This window comes from Protopterus annectens, chromosome 3.part1 (assembly GCF_019279795.1).
Source record: "Protopterus annectens isolate FY-2018-M chromosome 3.part1, PAN1.0, whole genome shotgun sequence".
NCBI lineage: Eukaryota > Metazoa > Chordata > Ceratodontiformes > Protopteridae > Protopterus > Protopterus annectens.
In genome coordinates, this window is record NC_056732.1 from 1,096,006,388 (window position 1) to 1,096,026,841 (window position 20,454).

Below are 20,454 nucleotides of genomic sequence, written 5' to 3' on the forward strand. Positions count from 1 at the left end.
AGACTTACGACCAGAGGCGATGCAGAATGGAGAATCACCTCTCATCTGCTTTTTAACCATCAGCAGTTTAAACACAGAAAATTTAGCTAAAGAACCGTCAGGCTTCATTACTTTAAACAGGGTCTGAAACAATTTATAGTTAAAGGAAAGGCTGACAATGCACCTCCACTATAAAGGGATGAGTACTACATCAATTACAAGTCAGATTTACTTAAGGTGTAAAACAAAGAATCTTCAATTTGATGAGGAAACACCTTGAAACACACACACAGAGGAAATAAAAGAAAATCTGTTTATTTATTGATGGTTGAATTACTATTAATCTGGTACAATTCCCCAGTAAATACAACATTCTGTCCAATTACACTTAAGCAGTATGGTCAACAGTCAGAGCAGCTCTCCTTTACAACATTAATAATTACAGCAGTTCAGGAAATTTATTACAGACTATCATTTGTAAAACTAGCTCTGACTTGAATCTATTTAACATTTTTTTCAGTGATGACATGCTGAGCAATTAGCTTTCCGTAAGACACTAGCAAATTAAATGTCTTCTACCCAGGTATAATTTTTCCAGTTAGTTTACAATCTGAACTCATTAATTCTACTTATGTAGCTGAACTGTCAGGTCATTAATAGGTCTATTAATGAAAAAGGAAGGTCTTATACAGACAAGTTAGGTGGCTACATTTTTGTTCGGCTGAACTAGTTTATCCAAGATGCAACACTATGATTCAGTAACATTATTACTCCATGTTTTGTAGAAAATCAGAGGCCTGCAGAATGCAGGGCTTATCCATAAACAAAGAGCATTCTGCTATAATGTGAGCCACATCTCCTCATCCCTTATTCACTCACGCATGCACGCATCCGGAATATGCGATTCCTTCAACAGTCCAAACGATGTATCCTGACACATCTATTTTGATTAGTCATACCAATACAGGATCATTACGCTCTGCGAATTTATGGAAAAAAAAAGTGGGGTAGGAGAGGCAAACATTTAATTTATAGTCAGTTCTGCAGAGTTCAGTGGAGGTTAAAACTGAATGAATTAAGTACAGTTTTTACAGCTACACTGATACAGTTTTGCTACACCATACATTTCTGAATAATTCCCTAGATGATGTTGCAAGTACAAAGCAAACGCTCTACTGGCATTCTAACGCTACTTTTTGCAGTTCTGAAGTCAACATAAACTGATATGAATGCTGCTTGTAATAAGGTTGGTTTCCAGGGAACGATACTGGAAAAGAGTTACTAGGTAGCACGGACTCAAAAGTCATCTCTCTCACCATACAGGCAAGACTATTTGGATAATAATTAAACAAGGAATATTATAATAAGAAACTTCAGGAAAATCATTTCACAAATTGGACCTGCACTATGGAATGCTCTCCCTACAGAGCATCACTGAACCTCCAGCCTTCTGAAAGTAGCTAAACACTCATCTGATAAACAAATATAAATGCAAATGTTTTAATGATGCAGGTTAATAATATGCCAAATCAGTAAGTATAGTTCAGATTGAAGTATAGAATGTCTCATCCTTTAACTGATCTCAACCAATGTTAATAAAGTTGCATTATATAAATATTACTTTTGTCTTTCTAGCAACTTAACTAGTCTCAATAACCTTGTTAAGTAAACATTTTGTATAACCACGTTTATAATCTATTTGTTCAATATAACTGATTTATTGTCTGTCTGCATTGTTGATGCCTTCTGGCTTGGATAGTGGCTGAAAAAGCTCTGTGGAACTCTTCTCTTACCCAGTTAGATTGAATAAATAAAGAAAGAACATATAGCAGTGTTAGACTGTATCACTAAACAATATTTCTTCCAAGTCTGCAACTAATGGCTTTGGGTAATAATACAAATAATGATAATAATAATAATAATGCTAATGTAAACAAATGAACATCGGAAATTCTCCCACAAACAGTTGAACCACCGTGTTTACTTGGGGGGGGGGGGTCTACTATACTCAGGTTGTATGAGTTCACTAATTTATTTAAGCCATCAAGCTGAGCTTGGCAGACTTTGAAAAATAACTGCACAGGAAGCATCTTTTGTCTTATCTTTTCAGTGCAAATGAGTCCAAGTACTGCAGCAGCAGCAGCAGAAAACAAATCCTTAGAGAACTGGGGAGTGATTTTTTCTGTCTCATTTGTGTAATGGATGGAATCTGGAATGGGTTCTATGGGGAATTAAATGCCTGGGGCATAGCTGGTCTCCTTTCCTTATGAAAGGATGTTCTAGCGTTTCTTAATTACAGCAAAGCATGGCAGATAATATACATTGATATTATGGTAAATGCAGTTCACATTCCTAATAAAACCATTTTGCTGTTCTAATTTCATACCGTATTCTGTAGAACAAGGCATATTCTACGTGTCAAGTAAGTTTGTCAAGTACCCAAAGACTCTGCTTGGGATAACTTCTCCAATGGGATGGAAAGACATTATTTTGCAACACTGAGAAACCAATGTGCACTGACAGAAACAGCCCTTTGGCAGTAGTTATGCAGATGGAAAATAAGGATGGGCTGGATAACATTAACTATGCAGATGACACTGGACACATGTTTTTGGAAGACATCAACTATCATAGACAGGAATATAAACCGGCAAAGATGATGTGCAAAAACAGACTGTTACTTTGCTTTACAGTACTTTGCAAAACCATGCTTCCAAAAGTGCCTTCAATACCACACCCCCAAAAATGTCAACAAAATTACATGCAAGCAGAATAGCTTTACAAATAAACACACACACACCAGCCTCTTTGAGCAGGCACTTAATAACACTAGAATCATATTAAGACAAACTGTGAAGCAGTAACAAAAGAAATTAAGAACTAGTAAACAAATGCCACATGCTTCTGGCAACTGGATAGTATCATACCTCAGTACACATAAAAAGGATAGTTATCTTAATTTGCTTACATCAGGTGTTCTCTTTGGTGTAATATCATTCTTCTGGAAGCAAAATGGCATGTGCATCCTTTCTACCTAGTAAGGTACAGATAGCATTGCTGCACAAGCAAGTTATACACAGCCTTATGGGCCCAGCATATATATTATTAAAATGTTTCTGTAATGGTCTTTCCACTGGTAATGTGCCATCTCATACTCCTTCACACAAGCCAGTCAGTACTTAGAAAACCCTGTTTCCGATACATTTCTAGCCAAAACTTACTGCCACAAGGGAACCGGAAGACCAGCATAGATTTAAAAAAAATTCTTACTGGCAACCTATGAAAATATTACTGGAGGAAAAAGATGCAAGCTGTTTTCTGGAAAGAATGCAAATGTACATGGTTAACATAAAATACGTAAACAGAGTTGAATTTGTCGGAACCTATGACAAACTGCCTTTTCAGTATCTAGACTACATGTCTATGTAGAAGTCTTGGATGCTACAAGGCTACTCAAATCTCTGCCTTAATATAAAAATACTTCTAATAAGCAATAAGCACGACTGAAATCCTTATCCCATGTATCCTCTAGCTATCCTCTTTCTATCTCTCTCTCTCTCTCACTCTCTCCAATTTAACTCTTACGAGATATGACGGAAACTTAAACCCATTTCTTTTGTTTTGAAAAAATATCTCCAGATCTTTATTCTGATAGAGCCTTTTCATTCAAAACATGCGCATGAAACTCCTGATAACAGCACTGTTTTTAAAAATACAGAAGACTACCTGTTATGTGTAGCTTAGTGATTTAATTAACTACAGCGTCCACATACTTACACCAAGTACATAAAAATACTAGGGTGCCATAAGACAGAAACACAATTCAAGTAACATCTCTTTTCATTAAAACAGCAGTGGCTAACCATTAGTTTCATATAACACTGGCAACTTATTTTGTGTGTTCACAGCATGGAAAAAGGACCAGATGCACTTTATACTAATAAAGTTGCAAGCACCACCACATAATGACTAATAGCAAAATGATTTAGTGGATAGCCTCACACTTTTCTGCAGGTACTAAAATCCTTTTATCTGCAGGCAGAAACACATTAAACAGAGCCATGGGTTGAGTTTGCTGGCATCACCTCAAAAATATTCCTTACTTCACCCTCCAGACAGGGTAATTTAGTTAGTGCAAATGTTTAACCCTTGTCCTCTTATGTCAGATTTTCAGCCTTGGCAGCAGATAGTACGTACAGTGAAGAGATGTGTTCTGTAATGTTGATACTTATCACGAAAGAAACAAAAGGGAAATAAATTAGTTTACCCACCACTACCACCACACACACACACACACACACACACACACACACACACACACACACACACACACACACAGTTATTCTAATTATAAGTAGTATTAACAGGGAGGTGAACTGTATTATTCAACAGAAACCATGAGAAACAGTTAGTAGCCCACAGACAGTGTACTGAATCTATTCCTTCCTACATCCTACTCTTTAATAATCATGAATACATATATGATATAACCGGACAGGTAAAAAAATTATACAATCAAAACAACTGAGCTGCTCTCTCTGTGACAATACTAAAATGTAGGACTGCATTTTAAAAACTTTAGTGTGGCTGGAAGGAATAGCAACTTTAATCCGGGGGCAGCAGTATTCATCAAAAGGGAATTCCATAAGTTATTAACCACTGAATCCTTCAGATAGTTAACCTCTGGTCTGTAGGACAGAATCAGCTGCACGTATATGAACGCTGGGCAAGCAGAACCAGGAAAGAGGAAGCTCTCTGTTGGCATTGTCATCCTGAAACTTAATGTTTAAGAAGAATTCTCCAGTATACAGGAAAAGAAAGGCTCCATAACAAACTGCCTTCTCTGTGGGTTTAACCTGAAAAACAAATCAGAGGAAATTATTTGCAAAAATAATAGAGAAACCTTCTTAGAGACAATACTGAACTCAAAGTAGCAAACAGTGAATCAGCAGGACAGCTAAAGGTTCACATACCATGTAAAGAAAGGTACACTTTAGTACAAATGAGAGACGTACTGCGAGTCAGTGAAGCAAAATGATTTTTTTTTTACTTTATTCATGTTGAATCACTTACAAAGAAGTAAAAGCAACAGAGAATTCTTAAGTAATGAAAACCTCCATGTCTCAAAGGTCAGCAGAAGAAAAGTTTTGTTGTTACATTTATATTCTTGTGCGCCAAAAATTGTGAACTTCTATACACAGTAATGAAAAATAACCTTATTCTCGAAGTCTCTGGCTGTAATGTTTTATCAGTTAAAATATCACCAGTGATGAAAAGTGGCTGCAGTTATCCAGTACAATATGGTCTTTGAAAAAAATGTATATTTTGTGGCGTAACTTATTAATGATCAGCAACATAAACAGGTTCCTATTAGAAGAGCGAACACGTAAACTAGCGAACGCTCTTTCGAACTTGAAAACCCGAAACCAGCAAATGTTGAAGGCACAAAACAGCGATTTTTTTCCCCAAGGAAAAAAAAATCACTGGGACGTTCTTGAGACTTTGCTGATTTCTCCACTGTGGTGCGATCCAACTTTATTTTGTTTGTACATTATTTATTTATTTTTTTTAGATCAGATATTTTTTTTCCTGGGAAAAAAAAATCGCCGATCCAAGCCTTTGACATTTTGAAGTTTCTGTTTTTTCAGGTCAATAGAAGAGTGTTCGCTATTTTAAGCATTCGCTCTTCTAATATAGCATCACATAAACCTAAGGACATGCTTTTGTTCAGTAGCAGCAGCAAGAGAAAGATAATATATCAATATGAGCATACCTTTCCGCATGTCAGTGCTTTGGACTCAGTTGGCTCCATCCTAAAACCTGGTACTTGGCCCCTGACTTGCCCTCATACTGAAAGGCTTGCAGTGTGAAAAGGACAGCCCCAGCGGCAATCTACCTGAACTATCTCATGCCCTGTCCCACAGACCTGGAAAACCTGATAAGGTACTAGGCCCCTGACCTGCCCTCGTACTGAAAGGCTTGCAACGTGAAAAGGACAGCCCCAGCAGCAATCTACCTGAACTATCTCTTGCCCAGTCCCACAGACATGGAAAACCTGGTAAGGTTCTCACAATACAATTTTACTTGTATGTATTTAAAACTGCGAGCCAAACTGGGTCTATAGCACTGCACGACACCCCTGCAAATTTGACTTTAATTCTACCTCTGCTCCTCCTAAACTCAGTAAGCTAGTTAAAAAGCAGCTAAAAATTTCAGCATTTTTAACTAAGCGATCAAAAGTGAACGGCATACTAACAGCCTAATTAACCCTTACATAAGGCCTGCCTTAAGAAAATTCAAATAAGGAATTTTGGTAAAAAGGAAATTAGAAAAGGAAATCTGGAAAAGTGTAACATATAGTGTTATACTGTACTTACCAAAGGTATACTAGATCATAGGAACCTTGTGATTGGGATTAGCCCTGCTGCGCTCAGGCTAGCTCCGCACCTATGTTTTCTACAATAGTGTAAAATCATGGTATTAGATACGAGTGTGCTTGACCTTAAAGCAGAACAGAATAGCTGCATGTTATTTAAACTAGAGTCATATCTGCTGTTAAACTTGCTAACTAGAGTGCCTGCCCCATGTAAACTCAAATTGTTGCATTGTTTATCACCAGATACTAGGTCCCTGACCTGCCCTCGTACTGAAAGGCTTGCAGCATGAAAAGGACAGCCCCAGCGGCAATCTACCTGAACTATCTCCTGCCCTGTCCTACAGACCTGGAAAACCTGATAAGGTACTAGGCCGCTGACCTGCCCTCATACTGAAAGGCTTGCAACGTGAAAAGGACAGCCCCAGCGGCAATCTACCTGAACTATCTCCTGCCCTGTCCTACAGACCTGGAAAACCTGATAAGGTACTAGGCCGCTGACCTGCCCTCATACTGAAAGGCTTGCAACGTGAAAAGGACAGCCCCAGCGGCAATCTACCTGAACTATCTCCTGCCCTGTCCCACAGACCTGGAAAACCTGATAAGGTCTCACAATACAATTTTACTTGTATGCATTTAAAACTGCGAGCCGAACTGGGTCTATAGCACTGCACGACACCCCTGCAAATTTGACTCTAATTCTACCTCTGCTCCTCCTAAACTCAGTAAGCTAGTTAAAAAGCAGCTAAAAATTTCAGCGTTTTTAACTAAGCGATCAAAAGTGAACAGCATACTAACAGCCTAATTAACCCTAACATAAGGCTTGCCTTAAGAAAACTGAAATAAGGAATTTTGGTGAAAAGGAAATCTGGAAAAGTGTAACATAGAGTGTTATACTGTACTTACCAAAGGTAAGGTATACTAGAACATAGAAACCTTGTGATTGGGATTAGCCCTGCTGTGCTCAGGCTCACTCCGCGCCTATGTTTTCTACAATAGTGTAAAACCGTGGTATTAGATACGAGTGTGCTTGACCTTAAAGCAGAACAGAATAGCTGCATGTTATTTAAACTAGAGTCATATCTGCTGTTAAACTTGCTACCTAGAGTGCCTGCCCCATGTAAACTCAAATTGTTGCATTGTTTATCACCAGGTACTAGGTCCCTGACCTGCCCTCATACTGAAAGGCTTGCAGCATGAAAAGGACAGCCCCAGCGGCAATCTACCTGAACTATCTCCTGCCCTGTCCTACAGACCTGGAAAACCTGATAAGGTTCTCACAATACAATTTTATTTGTATGTATTTAAAACTACGAGCCGAACTGGGTCTATAGCACTGCACGACACCCCTGCAAATTTGACTCTAATTCTACCTCTGCTCCTCCTAAACTCAGTAAGCTAGTTAAAAAGCAGCTAAAAATTTCAGCGTTTTTAGCTAAGCGATCAAAAGTGAACGGCATACTAACATCCTAATTAACCCTAACATAAGGCTTGCCTTAAGAAAATTGAAATAAGGAATTTTGGTAAAAAGGAAATTAGAAAAGGAAATCTGGAAAAGTGTAACATATAGTGTTATACTGTACTTACCAAAGGTATACTAGATCACAGGAACCTTGTGATTGGCATTAGCCCTGCTTCACTCGCCCTCGCTGCGCTCAGGCTCGTTCCGCACCCCACCCTGCCCCCTAATTCCACCCGCCCCTACTACTGCTAGATTTAAGCCCAATAAACCACTCCTCTCCCATCCTCAACCTATACCAAACAGCCCCTACTTCTAATCCCCTCCCCTTCCTTTTGCTCATTCTCTGGATTCCCAACCCATACTCCAGAGCCAAGTCCAACATTAACTATTCAGAATGAGACCCACTATGTTCCTCTCAGCAATATTGCTCGCACTTTATCTCCTCAATATCTAAGAAAATCAATCTTACCTTGGCCTTTACCACCCTCAAAACCAAACTAACATGGCTCCTACCGCAAATAAAGCGGATCAACCCTTAACTTACTTCAAACCTGTCCTTTACACATGTAACAACCACCAACTAACTAGACCATGGTCCATCTCCCCCAAAACCAGATACTATAATAAAATAACTAGTCAAGCCCTGAAAATAATAATAACTGTCCAACTCTGTCCGATAAGGGATGGTGACATTCACCCTAATCCAGGACCCACCATTCCCACAAGCCCTCCACCCAACACTGTCAACAATTTCTGTCCAAATGCTAGGTCCACAAACTCTCTCCTGACTTGTCATCTAAATATCAGGAGTATTAACAATAAGGTCCACAACCTTCATATCCTCTTAGCAGTCTCCTCACCTGATGTACTTTGTCTTTCAGAAACCTGGTTGAAACCAGGAACTAAAGACACTGAAGTTATTCCACCAGGGTATAACATACTCCGCCTAGACCGTGTCCATTAGGAAAGGTGGAGGCGTAGCAGTTCTGTTTAAAAACACACTAGATATCATCCTTGCCCCACATCAGCCCCCCAATTCAGTAATGTAGAAACGCTCCTCTGAAAACTACAGATTAACAAAATCAAATCCCTATACATTGCCTGCATATACATCCCTCCAGGCGACAACACTAATACCTTAGAAGACTTCCTACAATGGCTTTTATACAATTACCCCCATGAAACCATGGTGTTAGGGGACGTTAACATTGATTGGAACAATTGTTCAACTGAGTCCCCTACCACCCACGTCAATCTTTATGGCTATACCCAACTCATATCCTCACCCACCAGGATAAATAAACCCAACTACAAAGGCAGTATCCTGGACTGGATACTTGTCAACAACCACCTAGACCTGTATAATGTAGGTACTCTCCCAGATGACGTAAGTGACCATCTACTCACTTACATCATTAAACATAAAGTAAATAACGACCACCAAATTCTCTATAAACTATGAGATCCCACAAGAACTTTAACCTCGTCGCCTTTCAGAATGATCTCAAAGCATGCAATTGGGCCATCCTAAAAAATCTTCCACTGGATGGTGCTGTAGTCTATTTTAATTCCAAATTCCTCACCATCCTAGACTCCCATGCTCCTATCCGCACCCTCAGAGCCAAAGCCAAGACAGCCCCCTGGCTCACGACGGTAACCAGAACTAAAATTTTGGCAAAAAAAAAGCATGGGATAAATGGCTTACCTCTAAAGACCCACTTGACCATATTAAATTTAAACAGTTAAGGAATGACACCAAGAAAGCTACACTATTACACAAAAAATATACTACCAACACCTTCAGCATAAACATCGGAACAAACCTCAAAAATTTTGGGCAGGCATTAACAAACTGCTCCACCCTGGCCAAACCAGCACTCCCACACCATCAGTTTCTAACCTAAAAACTCCAGAGGAAACTGCTAATATCTTTAACAACTTCTTTACCAAGATCATCCAGTCACTAGCTAACCAGCTACCCCCCATCAACCCCTCACAGAATTCCTCCCCAACCACCACCCAACTACCTTTTAACTTCCAGCCTGTATCCACATCTACCATCAAATCCCTACTTACCAAGCTAAAGCCCACTACCCTAGCAGCTGATCTCCTCCCACCCGAATACCTACAGAAAAGTGCAGAGGCCATTGCATACCCCATTTCGATTATCATAAACCTCACCTTGTCTGAAACCTATTGCCCCTCTCTCTGGAAGGTCTCCCATGTCATACCCCTTCATAAAGGAGGTAACTCAATAAACCTAACTACAGGCCAATAGCCATACTATCACCACTGGCCAAAATATTGGAAAAATGCGTCCATAACCAATTAACCCACTACCTCACCCAAAATAAACTCCTGGCCAACTCTCAGCATGGCTTTAGGCCTCATCATATCACCACTTCAGCCCTCCTATCATTCTCTAACTCTATTAACATTAATCGAAACAATAACAAACTAACCTCAGCTCTCTTCCTAGACCTCTCTAAGGCCTTTGACATGGTCAATCACCAGATACTTATCCATACCCTGAAGCACCTGTCACGTAACTGTGGCCCTATTAAATGTTTCCAATACTATCTGAGGGACAACCAGCAGTATTATGGAAAAAATACCCTATCAACCAGACTACCTATTACTCTAGGAGTCCCGCAAGGGTCCATATTAGGACCCCTACTCTTCTGAATCTTCATCAACGACCTACTCACTATCACCCCCAAGGCCACCTGCATTCAATATGCAGATGACTCTACACTAATCTGCACAGCGTCCGCCTTAACTGAAGTCAAGATCCTAACCCAGAATACTTTCAATGAGGTAGAAAAATGGTTTGCTGACTGTCAGCTTCTGTTAAACCCCATTGAAACCAAGCTCCTAATCGTTTCTCCCACTAGTAAAACCTCTTTGCCATTTTTTTTTTACTTTAACTTCCAACAACGGCACTACTATCTCCCCAGATACTCACACAATACTCCTGGGGATCACAGTTGACAATACCCTAAAATATGACACCCATGTCAATCAAATATGTCAACAAAAAACTGGGCTCCCTCTATAGGATCAAATCTTTCCTCACCCCATTAGCAAGAACTACTATTGCCCGATCCCACTTACTATCCACCCTACTCTACACCTCCCCTCTTTACACTAACTTGAATAAAGCCTCTCTCACCAAACCTGCTAGCTGCTATAACCAAGTTGCCAGATTCGCCACAGGTACATCCGCTAGGACCCAACATTGTCTTAACCTAACTCAACTAGGATGGCTTGAATGGCCTAGTCTTGTCCAATATAACCAACTCATTATAGCCCACAAGATTTTATACCAACCTGAATGCACACTTGCATTAAATAATATCATTAAACCATATAGCAACCTGAGGTCCCTGCGCTCTGCTGACAAACTGCTGGTGCAGATGACTAAAAGCAAAAATGTGGCAGGGCCTCACTATTTGCCAACTCAGTAGGTAAAACCTGGAACTCACTAGCTGCCATACTCACTCTCCAACCCTCCATAACCCTGTTCAAAAAAGCCTCAAACACCACCTCACAATGGCACTGTCCCTGCTTAAACCCTGACTAACTACTACCTGCGGTTTGTGGAAATCCTGTCTAATCATATGCTAACAGAGTCCGTACTCTTAAGGGACCTAGTCCTAATACAAATGTCTTAAATATTGTTACCCTAGCGAAGTCAAACTTGTCTGTATGATTGCACCTTACTGATGAATGTATTTTATATATATATTTGTACGTTTGTGCCTTACTGATTAATGTATTTTACATGTATTTCCAAATGCCTCTATTGTCTTTATGCAACCATACTTTTCAAACTGGAGCTTTTTTCCCTGGGCCTCTGCTGAAAATGGACATATATCCAGACGGACTTTCCTGGTAAACAAATGTAAAATAAAATAAATAAAAATAAATAAATGTCTTTGCATAAAAAAAAAAAAAGTTCTGTAAAAATATCGAAACACTAGCAGAATATTAACAATACTACAGCGGGAACTGTACATGCCTTTTTCGGATTAATAACAACATATCCCTTCAATATTTTACATATATTTACACAACGATTTACTAAAACAGTGAAATTCATGGTAGAAAGTTGGAGTGATATTTCTAATATGGATCGCCCCACATACACACCTCCTCAAAAACTGATAGTACACACTATGCTTTTGTAGTCTCTGTATGACTTAGGGTACAGATTAAACAACTTTTACTCCCCCTCTTCCTGTCAGACTTGTAGGGTGGGAGAGATGAAGGAAGTGACTGCCAGCAAACAAACTGTTAGAGGGTATATTCTGCAATACAAAAAGGGAGGACTACTCTGAGTTGTCAGGATGAATTTAAGAGGGACATCTGGGACCATCAGAAATATTTTTGAATGCATCTTTTCTGTGCCTCTGACCTATGTAGAGGAGGTAACAGTCTTGTGGAGTTAGCAGGTATGTATATCAATGTCAGTTTCTAGGATTTGTGAGCCATTATCTCTTTGCACCCTATTCTAGCAGAGTATAACACTCGTCCTTTGAACCCTGTATCTAAAGAATACAATTATAATTATTATTAGCTGTCACCTGATGAATTAATATGTACTGTATAGTCAGACTGAATGATTCTTGTAGCCCAAAGCCTTGAGCTAGCTGCAATGTAATATTGTTGTTGGTTCTTTTAAAGGCAACCCATCACCGCTTTGTTCTACTGTTCCTGAGACTGACCAAAAAGGCATTTAAAGAAAAAAAACTCTAGCCTGGTAATTCATAAATTCAATAAGGCATGTTTTTATGTCTGAACTACAGCTAAAATAAAGATTGGTATGTCATTCTGATTTCTGAAAAAGTAGGTGGAAGATTTTAAAGTGAGTTTGTAGGATAAGAAAGGGTAGTGGTTTTGTACATGTACCTGATGTTAAGGTAGAACAAAGGGTGCCTTGCACTGTGGCAGGAAGATAGTTGATTTTCTTTTTAAGCTACGCAGTGATGTTCTCTAATGTGACAAACTTATGCAATTTACTGATCAAGTGCAGTGGCTTGAACGTACCCAAAAAAACATTTGGATTGCCTGCCACCAGGACAGAGCCTGGCTTCCTCCTTACAGTCTTCAGGTTGCCAAAAAAAAGTACTTCCATAATTTTTTACTCTACTTAAAAAAAAAAAAAAAGAAAGACATATTTGCTATTTGTTGCAACTTGTTGTACATGGCCTGAACCCACGTCATCATGTCTTGCACAATGATGATGTGACGCTGGGGTTTGCTGCTTCTCTGGTCAGGAGGGACCCAAAACGAAAAACAGATAATGAGTAAATAAAAAAATACAATTCAACAAATGGCCACTTGGATATGCCAAATACTTATTGAATACACAAAGCCGTGATCATTAATTATAATCTAAGTGGTCATTATGACTTTTCAGATTGTCACAGGTGGTTATGGAAAGAACATAAAAAATATATTGGGGTAATTAAAGATGCATCTATTTCACCTTACAAATTACTATGTCTGCTTAAAAAGGGAAATGCGTATGTCTATGTACAATGATGCCAGCAGCATAAACAGAAAATAAATAAACAGAAAATTAATAACAGTCTATATTTTCATGGGTTGAAGCTTTCCTGTGTCAGCTTCCTCCCTTGACTGCATGTCACAATGGACCACCCATCACAGTGGCAACTCGAGTAAAGTGACAGCATCACCCATGACAGAGCTGTATTTTAGTAATCTTATTTTCACATAAAATCATTTTTTTATTTGAAAACAGGATTAAACTAGCCACTAGCTACTAGCCACCAGCAACCTTTGCTAAATGGTGAAAACTGAATGCAGTAGCTGCATTTAGTTTCATCATGGCGCACATAATCGTTAAGGTTGTTTGAGCATACACATCATGGCACAGCAATAAACGACATAACTTTTAGTTATGTACTTACCATAACTTCGGATGTATGGGATCCATCTCGCCTACATTCATAACTGATGGGCTCGGAGCCGATCCATCAGCTCCGACTTGGCCAACTAGTACACTAGAACGAAGTCTCTTATTGGCTGGACTACCCTCTATCCCAGGATGCACCACACCTGCTTCCCCAGATCTTGTTTGTTCGCTTTCATACTTACATGCAAACACAGAAAAAATAGTAGTTACTACAACCAACTAAAGTTCTTCAAGAGAAGATCTCCAAATGGAACTACATTTCCTCTAAATCCCAATGGAAGGGGGAAGGAGGGTGGAGCATTATGAATGTAGTAGATGGATCCCATACATCTGAAGTTATGGTAAGTACATAACTAAAGATGTAATGGGATCCTATCTCGCCTACATTCATAACTGATGGGACAGCGTCCCTAGCACCTAAATCCCAGGTGGCTCATTGGAAAACACTCCTGAGAACTGTGGAACCAAAGGAAGCCCTGCCTCAAGAAACCACATCTAGTTTGTAATGAGAAATGAAAGTGTGCAGAGAAATCCAGGTAGCCGCAGCACAAATATCATCTATTGATAATTTTGAGTGAAAAGCTACAGAAGTAGCCATTGCCCTGGTAGAATGAGCCTTGACTGGAAAGGGAAGCTCTTTGTTAGCCTGTGAATAAATGAAAGAGATGCAATCTTTAATCCATTTAGCTATGGAGGTTTTAGCTACTGGTTGACCCAATTTGTTTATTGCAAAGGAAACAAACAGTTGATTTGATTTCCGCGTCTGAGCGGTTCTATTCAAATAAAAATGCAGTTGTCTATGGACGTCCAATTGATGAAGAATATATTCTGCGTTATTAGAAAACTCGGGAAAAAATACAGGGAGCTCTAAAGTCTGTTGAATACAGAAAGAAGAAGCTACCTTTGGAAAAAGGAGGGATTTAATTTCAGGGATACTCTATGTTTGTGAAATATCAAATAGGGAGGATCAGAACAAAGAGCTTGAAGTTCTGAAACCCGCCTGGCCGAAGTTATGGCCACTAAAAAGGCAGTTTTCCAGGACAGAAATTTCAAATCGCAGGTAGCAGCTGGTTCAAAAGGGCGGGCAGTTAAGGCAGCAAGAACCAAATTTAGGTCCCAAGGGGGAACAGGGTGAGATATTGGGGCCTAAGGAGCCATGCTCCTTTAAGGAAAGACTTACAAAGTTTGTGAGACATCAATGAAGGTTCAAAAGAAGCATGAAAATTAGAGATAGCCGCTAGCTGAACCTTAATCGTGGAAACTGAAGAGCCCAATTGAAAAAGAGAGGCCATGAAATTCAAAACCTCCGATACTGGGGAAGTAAGGGGGTCTATACCTCATTGCTGAGCCCAGAAGGCGAACCTTTTCCATTTGCTGGAATAGAGTTTGACAGTGGAAGGTTTGTGAGAAGAAGACAATATGTGGATCACCTCCGGAGAGAGGGAATTGTCTCGGATTAAGGATGGAAGCGGAGTAACCATGCCGCCAACCTCAAGGACCTGAGAGACGGGTGAAACTGTCCTGACTGATGAGTCAGCAGGTCCGGCACTGGGTCCAAAAACCATGGACCTTCTACCGCATACCTCTGAAGGAAGGGAAACCAAACCTGACGAGGCCAGTGCGGGGCAATCAAAATCATTTCGCTCTCCAGGTAAATCGCCTTCTGTATCACCCTCGGCAGGAGGGGAACCGGAGGGAAGGCATAAAGAAGACCGGGGGGCCAAATGTGGTTCAGAGCGTCCCTGGGAATCTGTCCCTGAGATGGAATCAGAGTGAAGAACTTTCTGCACTTCGCATTGTGGGGGCTGGCAAACAAGTCGCAGCGAGGGAGACCCCATTTGGCGAAGATTTTCGCAGCCACTCTTTGGTTGAGGGACCACTCGTGGGGTAACAGAATGGTCCTGCTTAGTCTGTCCGCAATCACATTGGATTCCCCCGGTATGTGCGTTGCCATTAGAAAGTGGTTGGTAGCTACCGCCCAGTGCCAAAGTCTCATGGCTTCTCTGCACAGTGGGTATGACCTGGTTCCACCTTGCTTGTTTATATACCAAACCACCGACATGTTGTCGGATAGGATAGCAATCGGACCTTGCGGGAGAGCGTGTTGGAGAGCTTGTAGTACCAAGAGTACCGCTCTCATCTCCAGGATATTGATATGCAAATGCGCTTCCTGGAGTTGCCATGTGCCTTGGACCGACCTGTCCAGGTAATGACCCCCCCCACCGTACCTGGGAGGCGTCCGTGGTCACAGTGGCAACGGGGAATTGAGGAATAAAGGGTCGCCCCTGGTCGAGATTGGATCGGAGGAGCCACCAATGCAGATCCCGACGGCAACTCTCCGTGATCATGGCTAAGTGGTTCAAGGGGAGTTCCTGATAGGACCATTGAACCGACAGAAGCCATTGCAGAATTCGCATGTGGAGTCTGGCTAAGGGGACTAGGAGTATAATTGATGCCATCGAGCCCAACAGTTGTAGGATCAGATGGGCCGGAGCTCTTGATAGGGGGAGACAGGATCTGACTTGGTTTTGCAAAACCTGAATTCTTGCTGCCGGTAAGAAGGCGCGCATCCTTTTTGTATCTAACTCTGCGCCTATAAAGGTAATACGCTGAGATGGCTGTAGTACAGATTTTTGCCAATTGAACGTAATTCCCAAGAAACAGCCCAAGGTGACCGTGGCCATGAGCGCCTGAAATAGTAGATGCTTGGAGGTGGCAGTAAGGAGCCAGTCGTCTAGATAAGGAAACACTTGGAATCCTAGACTCCTCAGGTGAGCAGTCACCACTGCCAGACACTTGGTGAACACCCTGGGGCTGTGGTGAGACCAAAGGGCAGTGCTCGAACTGGAAATGACTGACTCCCAGGCGGAAGCGTAAATGTCTCCTGGACTCTTGACCTATCAGAATGTGATAGTAAGCGTCCTGGAGATCTATGGAGCACATCCATGCATCCTTCTCCAACAGTGGGAGAATGGATTGAAGGGTGACCATTGAATTTGGACTTTTTCACAAAAGCGATTCAATGAACTGAGGTCCAAAATGGGCCTGAAGTCCCCTGTCTTTTGGCACCAAAAATAATCTTGAGTAAGTTCCTGATCCGATCTGGTCGGTGGGGACAGGCTGGATGACTCCTTTTTCTAGCAGCTTTGAAATCTCTATTGCTGCCTGATCCCGCTGACTGGGTGGCACGTCCGGGATTTCCCTTAAGGGAAGGGGGGGCTTGATGAAGGGGATGAGATAGCCTCCGGTTATAATCCGGAGCACCCACTGATCGCTGGTTATAGCTTCCCAAGCTTGTGGGTGTTCATAAGCGACCCCGACTGGCTCTGGAGCTGCACAGTCGGGCAACAACTCAGGGACGTTGAGTGTAGGAAGAACCACGAAAGGAATCGCTGTCTCCAGAGTTACGGGGGCCTCTGCCGCCTCTGGGGCGGCGTCTTCCTGAATCCCCCCCCCTGCCTCTGGAGGGGGGATCACTGGGTGGAGTAGGGAAAGACCTCTGAGTTTTTCTGAACCACATTTTCCCTCCTCTCTGGGCCTTGGGGTAAGGCCTAGAGGGAGCGGAAGCGGCCCCAACGGCAGTCAAGGTCTTGCCCTCCTGCTCGCACCGAGTTAGTGTGTCCTTCACCTTGGGTCCAAACAAAGATGACCCATCAAAGGGGGCATCGGCGAAGGAAGACTTGAAGGCCTCCGCAAATGAACACAAGCGTAACCAGGCATGTCTCCTGAGGGCAACGCCTGTTCCCGCTGCTCTACTCACCCCTTCGGCCGCATACAAAATGAGCCTCATGGACGAGTTTACGATGGAAAATAAGGTAGTCATCTGGGCGCCAACAGTGTGGGCTAGCGCCTCAGGTAGATTACCAGTGAGGGAGTCACTTAGCTCTTTAAGGAGGTCCCTTTGGAGCCTGGTAAAATGACATAAGTAATTCAGCGACTGTAAAGTAAAGGCCGCTGAAGAAAGGGTACGCTTCCCGTACCTATCCATGCTCCTGGAATCCTTATTAGGAGGGTGGACAGATGTTGAAGCCTCTGCCACGTCCTGCTGTGTGGCTGATGCCACCACCATAGCATCTACGGGAACTCCTTTAGTCAAAATTCCTTCTGGGGGGGGCTGACAGAAATTTATTAGGTCTTGCAGGCACCGGTTCCACAGAATCAGGGTGTTCCCAAGCCCTTCGAGAAACCAAATCAAGGAGTTCATCGAAGGGCGGAGACACCCAGGAGGCGGAGGGCTGGGCCCCGAAGGCCTTGAGGAAGACTGACTCCTCAGCGGAAGGGGTTTTGGCCTGCCAATCTCCTCTCTGTCTCAGAATCTCAAGGATATCTGAGAAAGAGACATCATCTGAAGATGATTTAGGGACCCTTCCGCCATCGAGGTCAGTGTCCGATGTGACAGACTCATCTTGGGAGTCCACGTGCTTCCTCTTGCACAATTTCTTCCGTGGGGGCTCGTCCGAAGCAGTTTCGGATGGACCCCCCGGAAGAAGGGAACCCTCGATGGTTGTATCCTCAGGCCCTGGGGCCCCGCTGCCAGGGGACTGCAATACGGCAGAAGCACCAGTCTCCAGGTCTAGGGACGGTGAGGTGGAAGCCTGCTGAGCCGGCAAGGGCATGGCCAGCGCGCTCCTCATGGCCTCAAAGGCCGGACCTCCAGACTCCATGGAGATCACTGGCCGAGAGGCCACGACGGCACTAGGGATTCCGGCAGCCAATGCTCCGAGGGGAAGACTAGGTACAGAGGCACCCTGTCCCAAGATGTTCCCCTCGGGCCCGGCTGAGGAAGTCCCAGTACCAAACCCTGAACCCGAGGACAGGGTAGGAACCATAGTCGGTGCCAATAGACCTCGAAGGGGTCTCGGTTCCGACCGTACGGCTCCGCCTTGCTCCACCATTACCGACTCCAACGGCTCCGAGGAGGTTGGAGGAGGAATCGAGTGTTTCGGAGGGGGGATCGGCTCCGAAGCCAACTGGGCCGGAGCCGAGACCATTTGAGCAAAAACTGGAGACTGGAAAAGCCTCTGAATAACCCTATCCAAATCCGAATCCGACAGTTTTGAGGATTTAGAGGAGGTAGACAAAGGGCGAGACGACTTTCCTCTCGGCTCCGACAATGTAAGGGACCGGCTCCGAAAAGGCTCCAACACTATCGGCGCCGGATCCGCCACAGCATGAATAACAATCGGCGCCGAAGGAGCTTTCTTCGGAGCCGAGGGGGAAGAGTCTGAGCTGCACACCTCCACCGGCTCCGAAACCATCGGAACCGATGGAGGTGATTCGCCTCTCGATACTCCAACCTGCGGCTCTGAAACTAATGGAGCCGAGGAAAGAGGCATCGAGGCAGACCCTTCGACCCTCGGCCCCGAAGTCAGTGGAGCCGAGGAAGAAGAGGTCGACTTATGCTTCTTAGCAGTTGGTTCCGACGGACTTGTCGGAGCTGACGACCTTTTCTTTTTAGAGGCAGTAGGAGAAGAATCCAAGGCTTCCTCAAAAGAGGGCTTAATAAGACCCTTCAAGATCAATTTATTTTTTCGCTCTTGAAGAACCCTAGAGGAAAAAGCATGACACACACTACATGTCTCCTGTAAATGTTTAGGTCCTAAACAATACACACATATAGAGTGACTGTCCGTAATAGACATTTTGTAATTGCACCTAGTGCATTTTTTGAACCCTGACTTTTGCTCTTTGGACATGTCTGTCAGGAAATAAAGCAGTGTCGAAATACCAAAACTTAGCCAAACTGCAGAGCGCGAGAAAAAAAATGGCACGAGCTCTCCAGAGAGAGATTTACCTCACAAGAGAAACACAGTAAGAACACAACAACAACAACGGGCAAAGGCCCTCTAACTTAAACGGGCTTTGCCCGGAGAAAACAATGACACAGACTTCAATAAGTAGGGCAAAGGCCCTCTAACTTAAACGGGCCTTGCCCGACAGCAATATAGAAGTATCAGAGTAGTCAATCACTCACACACAAAATGTACAAATACCAAAATACACAAAAAATACACAAAATAGCCGTTAAAACAGCTGTTGTATTAATTTCTGAAGAAACCCCAAGGTCAAAGACCAGTAAAAGGTAAAAAAGAGACCACTTAGCTCCAGCCAAGTCGAGACCACGTCCAGCTTGTAAAGCGGCAAACGAGATCTGGGGAAGCAGGTGTGGTGCATCCTGGGATAGAGGGTAGCCCAGCCAATAAGAGACTTTGTTCTAGTGTACTAGTTGGCCGAGTCGGAGCCAATGGATCGGCTCCGAGCCCATCAGTTATGAATGTAGGCGAGATAAGATCCCATTACATCTACCTATTACGACACCACTAATACACCATTAGATGAGGTACTGCTGTAACATTTAAATCAAACAACAAGGAAAAGCACGAGTTAGACAAAGTTCAAATCTGTGAACTTTATGTTCTCTGACACTGATTAAAGGGTGGACAACAAAGTACAGCAGTACAACAGGACGCATTTATTAACAGCGAGTCCAAGAAGTAAAGATTCAGAATAGCATACCATTCCTAAGCAACCTTGGCTTTGGACTCTATGCATATAAAATTAAAAAAAGACAGCTGTGTACACGTCCTATTTTCTTGTAGTATAAAGTTTTTATTCCTACATGACCTGCAAATGTGTTTTTTAAAACTGTGACATGCATACCATTTGTTGGTTAGCATAACACATGCAAGAGTAATTGAA

General features: G+C 42.5%; 1 protein-coding gene across 1 annotated transcript in view; it reads right to left on the bottom strand.

Annotated features, from left to right (window-relative positions):
• Nucleotides 1-278: 278 nt before the first annotated feature.
• The window catches only part of LOC122798374 (trafficking protein particle complex subunit 9-like), a 473,700-nt gene continuing 453,524 nt past the window's right edge, over nt 279-20,454 (bottom strand). The window contains exon 3 of the mRNA XM_044067242.1: nt 279-4,835. Within this exon, the coding sequence (XP_043923177.1) occupies nt 4,656-4,835 (180 nt within the window). The 3' untranslated portion in view covers nt 279-4,655. The remainder of the gene's footprint in view (nt 4,836-20,454) is intronic.